General features: G+C 36.7%; 1 protein-coding gene across 1 annotated transcript in view; it reads left to right on the forward strand.

The window, feature by feature from the left end:
* LOC144452698 (arylsulfatase I-like) overlaps positions 1-5,106 on the forward strand; it is an 8,289-nt gene extending 3,183 nt beyond the window's left edge. The window contains exons 2-8 of the mRNA XM_078143842.1: positions 1-150; positions 1,276-1,462; positions 1,733-1,911; positions 2,441-2,654; positions 3,435-3,681; positions 4,140-4,309; positions 4,838-5,106. The exon at positions 1-150 is cut by the window's left edge and continues 56 nt beyond it. Of these exons, the coding sequence (XP_077999968.1) occupies positions 1-150; positions 1,276-1,462; positions 1,733-1,911; positions 2,441-2,654; positions 3,435-3,681; positions 4,140-4,309; positions 4,838-5,106 (1,416 nt within the window). The remainder of the gene's footprint in view (positions 151-1,275; positions 1,463-1,732; positions 1,912-2,440; positions 2,655-3,434; positions 3,682-4,139; positions 4,310-4,837) is intronic.
* Positions 5,107-6,735: the final 1,629 nt, after the last annotated feature.

The raw sequence follows: 6,735 nt of genomic DNA on the forward strand, positions 1-6,735 counted from the left end.
CTGGGATGGTCAGATGTCGGTTACCATGGTTCTATCATCAAAACACCAAATATTGACAGACTGGCTGCTGAAGGAGTAAAACTAGAAAACTATTATGCGGCACATCAATGTACACCCTCTCGGAGTATGTTGTTGTCGGGAAGGTATACGGTAAGTTGAAAAGGCAACTGTCAGAGGTAGATCTAGGTTGGTGCATACTCATGCAGGAAGGAATTCCCAAATAATTGCCATGAAGTGGTAAGTAGAGTCCCTCTTCCAGTAAATATAAACATGGCCATCCTAAATGTTTTTAATTTCATCTTTAGAAAAGTTATCCCGTGACATCATCAAGTCTAGTTATAAAACCAAATTAGAATTTTTGCAAACACTAATTATAGGAAACGGTGTATAGGTGTAGCGGAGTCACAGTTTCAGCCAGTAGACAGACTAACAGTAGTTTTACCCAAATTTAATTTTTTCACTGTGTCTCAAAGGAGATCCAAAAATATAAGCTCTCATGACATGTTCGATTCAATTTAAAAAAACACGCGAATGAGAACGTAGCTGGATCGGATGGTCTCAACAAAACTCAACTCAAAGGGTTTCCAAAAGTTCTGATTAGTATAGCTTTCGGCCTGTTAACAGAGCATCAACAGATCAGAGTAAAATATATCATCTTTTCTACCTTACTCCCAGTGTTGAGTTAACTAAAGGATATTTTAGTGGAAAATGTTACATAGATATTATAATGGAATAAAGTGAATACAAATTTTGAAATAGTGAATATGTGATAATGTTCTTGTCCCCCTCACAGAGTGATTACATAGCATGTTATGGAATTAGGTGGTCAGGCTTGAGCATAAATCTGTCGAGAAGATGCATGCACGCACACTGACCTGATAATTTTTTTTAAAATTCTTAGATAAACCGATAAGATCTACAGGTAGAAAAATAATAAGCATTTTATTTTCAGTGCATAAAACATTTAAAAACAGAACTAGTGAGGTTTTGGAATTGAAAGGACACGTGCATGTATTACAGAAAAAGCGAATGTATGCATGGCACTCGTCGCTTCTTTTGTAATTAGTTACATTTATTGTGGTACATTAGGTATTTGTCTAATTTTACCCTTTTAGGGAAACAGAACTAAAATAGTTATTTCTACACGTACGTTAGCTTACGCGATGTTTTTTTGGGGGGTGGGGGGAGTTGTTCGCACTGTTGACGCCTTTGAACTAGTGAAATTGTTTGACCTTTGGGATTTCTTTAAATATTACAATCGTTTTCAAATGACAGATACATACCGGGTTACAACATGCTACGATAATGATGATGCAACCATTGTGTCTTCCATTGGATGAAGTGACTCTCCCACAAAAACTACAACAATATGGCTACTCTACTCACATGGTTGGAAAATGGCATTTAGGATTTTATAAGAAAGAATGTTTACCAAACTATCGAGGGTTCCAATCATTTCTAGGTAAGTTCATAAGAGAATTGGACTTGGATGGCGGACTTATGAACTTTAGTCGGAACTGTCTTCAACCCACGAAAAGTGTTGTTTGTGTCTATGCGACGTGCGTCTGTTCTAAATGAAGAGAAGTAAGTTTTTTTAGCAGACGACATTACCACCAAACAAGAGTACTAGTGACTATAGAGTTCCAAATAGATTCGCTTGACAAACGACCTACTGGCAGGCTTGATAAACCAGAAATAATTTGGTATTCAAATTCATCATTTGATATCACAGGTTTTTACCAACCTTTAGAGGATTACTTTTACCATAATGTGACAACAGACGAATTTAGAGGATGGGACTTTAGACGAAACGACGAAGTCGTCGCTCAAAAATTCATTGGTCAATACTCAACACACGTTTTTGCTGAAGAAGCACAGCGCATAATAATGAGCCATGAAGCAAACGAAAACGTGAGTATGTAAATGTTCTTTCGTAATATGCAAAACTATGCTACGTCATCAATACACAAGGTAGTGTAATATATGTAAATCAGTGACGTCATTGATATACAAAGTAATGTAAGATCTGTAAATCAGTGACGTCATTGATATACAAAGTAATGTAAGATCTGTAAATCAGTGACGTCATTGGTATACAAAGTAATGTAAGATATGTAAATCAGTGACGTCATTGATATACAAAGTAATGTCAGATATGTACATCAATGACGTCATTGATATGTAATGCATTACTTCTGCTGAATCCCATGATGCAATATCCCATAGCAAAGATACCATATAAAGGTCAATTTGATGTTTCTCTGAAATCACAAGTAATTGTAGGTGATGTAACATTATGAATTGACTCTCCAGAACCCATATTTTATGAATTAAAATATGTCGCTATTTCCTGGAGTGGTGATCCCCTTTAATCATATGTTAATCCCAATCTAACACACTGTCAGGTCTTTACGCGTTGACTTTCCTGGTTGTATTCCAGCCTTTATTCCTTTATCTTTCGTTCCAAGCCGTCCATACACCTTTACAAGTACCTTCCAGATATTCTGATTTGTACAAAGATTTGATACCTGATAACGAAGAACGACGTATCTACGCTGGCATGACAACTTGTATGGATGAAGCCATTGGTAATGTGACGAGGACACTACAACAAACTGGATTATGGGAAAATACAGTACTTATATTCTCAACAGGTGATAATACTATCTTTATTGATTCATTTATGAACTACTCAAAACGACACCACACTTTGTCTTGATAAACGTTCTATACGGCGTTGCTCTGTTGCCACATTTATTCAGTGTTGTAGTGGAGTGACATGTGATGAGTTTACTTGAAACTGTACAAAACACCTTGTGGTTATCATACATAGGTCAGTGTGGTACTGAAGTGATGTGATGAGTTTACAGTATATATTGTCAATTTTTTATGTGTTCAAGTTTGATGTTCTTGTAAGTTTAATTTACTTGTTGGAGAATAGAAGTGCTTTGAAAGAGTTGATATCGTTGGCAGCATGAACAGTTAGTGGTACTTATTTCCATTTATAGATCGATCTGGGATAAAGTGAATATTGTTACCTTTTCAAACACGAATGCATCAGTGTTCTACAACCCCCCCCCCCCCCCATACTGCGAACACAACTTGTATTCTTAAATTCCAGTAACTAGGAAAGCTCACACAAATCAGAAAATTATATGATTGTGGAAAGAATTTTTCCCTAAGTGATCTTATGCTGTCATGGTGATCGGAACTTCGGATTGATGAGTACTGATGTAGTGATTTTGTCATCAAGTAAATTTCTTCTCCTGCGCATGCGTATCAGAAAAATACTGGACTTTAAAACCCATTGTATGCATTGTGGAGTTCAGCCATCTCCAGACTGATCATTATGCTGCTCGTCTGTGTAACAGAAATTACATGAGCGCCACCAACTATTGTTAGTCAAATATTCATGCATTTCGTTTTTGTTACAGATAATGGAGGTGTGACTTGGCTAGGTACAAATTGGCCACTACGGGGAGGGAAGGCATCTCTCTATGAAGGTGGTATACGTGCTGTCGGTTTTGTAAATAGTCCATTGCTAGGTGACCACGTACGTGGCACTGCTACCAAAGAATTGATACATATGAGTGATTGGTTTCCTACTTTAGTACGATTGGCTGGTGGAACTTTGATTGGTAATAAGAAGTTAGATGGATACAACCAATGGGAAACTATCAGGTAGAAAACATTACAGTATATTTTATATTAAGCTAAGTATTTATTGGTAAAAGATAAGACACTGTCGTTGATGGCGCTGTTTCTTCTCTAATGCACAGTTACTCAGTATTGGGACAGAACATTATTGCATATACATGCTGATGCTTAATTCTACATTGAACTCCAAGGAATACAGCAGGTTACTTTCAAGGTATAAGCGATGTCTCGACCGACATGGAAAGAAATCAAGTGACAGTGCATAGCCATCATAGGCAGTGACTCTATACATCGATACTATGTATGTTCATTATGGAATCACTAAGATTCATACACACATTCTCTTCTTTTCATTGAGACATGTTTCAAACAAATCACTTGTCCTGCTTGTCTTGCTGGATGACAATCAAGAATGTTAGTCGAGAAAGAAAAGTTTGCCCATTTTAAAATGTTGGTCAATTTCTCCTTTTTTCGAATTACAGCCAGGGAGCACCAACAGTGAGAAATGAGATCTTGTACAATATCGACCCACTCTATAGAATCCCCAGTCTGGCAAAAGTAGGACAGGACAAGTGGGCTAACAATCCATTCAATATTTCAATGCGAGCTGCAATACGTGTTGGTGAATGGAAGCTGCTAACTGGGCGTGCAGGTAAACACAATACATTACACCGTTGGCATAATATAACGTACGCATATATTTTAGTACTCTGCAGATAATATAAAACAAGTACGTCTGCCATATTTTAGAGACCACTTTCCTACCAAAACATTATATTAATGATTTTCTCTCAAAAAATTTGCATGGATTTATTTTACTAATAGACCTCAGGGGGCTATTACAATAGGTTATGTCCATCTGTCCATCTGCCTGTCGGTGAGTCAGTCTGCAATATGTCATTAAATTTCAATTCAAACCTGGCAAATAGGTGACAAATCATAGGGGACATATGCAAGTGATTAAATTTAACAACAAAATCAAATTATGAAACCAAATTAGAGCAATATTTTAGTAAATATTTGCCATATGACAGCCTATTAAAGGTCCTTTTGAAATATAGATTGGTTTTCATGAACAAAGTAACAGAGGAGGTTAAGATTTTCCATTATGATAATACTTTTAATAACTATGAAACTAGGTATTTGTTTATTAATACAATGATATTGTTTTTCGTTGCAGGTAACAACAGTTGGCTAGCGCCCCCTGAGTCCAATATGAGATCAATTCACCCTGATCGAAGTACAATAGAACTCGTACAACTTTACAACATTGTCAACGATCCAACCGAAAATGAAAACCTTGCCAATGAAAGACCTGATATTGTGGAAGGCTTGTTAAAACGATTGCAATATTACTACAAAGACTCTGTCCCTCCTAACTATCCTGCGCAGGAAGTAGTGCAAGCTGACCCAAGATTGCATGGTGGGGTATGGTCGCCATGGAGATGACCTAATCCGAAAATAAATATGATGACGCTTTACTACCAGACACAAATTTGTAATTGTTGTGTTTAACTTTGCTGTATTGTACTCAATAAAATTTGTTGTCAAAGTAATGGCAATACATTACAACAAAACAGATCCAGTCAGTACTGTATATTGCAAAAGTAAAAATCTTTTAGTTATGCAAATGGCTTGTTAATATTCATGTTTCCCAAAACCTAACCAGTCTTGTCATTACCATAAGGAAGATGTGTGGTAAGTTTCATCAGAATTGATGAATTTGTTTTTGAGATATAATCTCCAAAGACATACACATGTAGACAGACAGACAGACAGACAGACAGACAGACAGACAGACAGACAGACAGACAGACAGGCAGGCAGGCAGGCAGGCAGGCAGGCAGGCAGGCAGGCAGACAGACAGACAGACAGACAGACAGACAGACAGACAGACAGACAGACAGACAGACAGACAGACAGACAGACAGACAGACAGACAGACAGACAAAAGTATAATATAACCTTCAATTTTAGGGAGGTCGCGTGGTGCGGGGTTGGCATGAATGATTTTTCTGGGCCCCCTAAGCATACATACATGCAGCTAAAGATAAGATAAACCCTCACTTTTGTTCCAACCCTTTTTAAGGATTACGTCATATTGTGTTCTAGGAGTGTTCTTATTGGTGAGAAGTATATGTAACACATGGTCCTAGCGGAGAACCGCTACAATCCTGCATCTAGGTTAATACCTGCATGGCATGCCACTTGTATTGAACTCGTGGTCCAATGAATGGTGGCATTGTAAGTTAGTTAATATAACATATTCCTGGCTTATCTTGACATCTGAAAGTACCAGAGACATCTCAAATGTAATATAAATGATGATGGAATGAGAATACAAGTATTTATTTAGTTATGAAGTAATATTAATCACGATGATAATATACTTAGAGTTGAAAACACGCCATCAGTTACACAATTTGTAATATTTATTTTAGAAAATAGAATCTAAAGGGTAACAGATGTCGTGATGTATTAACAAGGATTCCAAATTAAAGTGGAATTTCAAGTATGGTATGCGCCACTGAAACTCTTATAAATTCAGTCAGGATGTTTTAAAGCATACAAAATACCTTTCCATCTTTGAGAGGCACGTTTTCCGAAAAGAGTAGTAGTAAAACAGCGTTCTTTACAATCGATATTTAGTAGGGCGGGGGTAGAGGGCGCTGTGGAGTATTACGTAGTAACATCTGATACTAGTATCAAACAAAAGACAATATCAAGCTGATGAAATATTGTGTACGTTGTACATTTAGAATACCCCAATATAGAATATTGTGTACGTTGTACATTTAGAATACCCCAGTATAGAATATTGTGTACGTTGTACATTTAGAATACCCCAGTATAGAATATTGTGTACGTTGTACATTTAGAATACCCCAGTATAGAATATTGTGTACGTTGTACATTTAGAATACCCCAGTATAGAATATTGTGTACGTTGTACATTTAGAATACCCCAATATAGGATATTGTGTACGTTGTACATTTAGAATACCCCAGTATAGAATATTGTGTACGTTGTACATTTAGAATACCCCAGTATAGAATATTGTGTACGTTGTACATTTA

This window comes from Glandiceps talaboti, chromosome 23, assembly GCF_964340395.1.
Source record: "Glandiceps talaboti chromosome 23, keGlaTala1.1, whole genome shotgun sequence".
Taxonomy (NCBI): domain Eukaryota; kingdom Metazoa; phylum Hemichordata; class Enteropneusta; family Spengelidae; genus Glandiceps; species Glandiceps talaboti.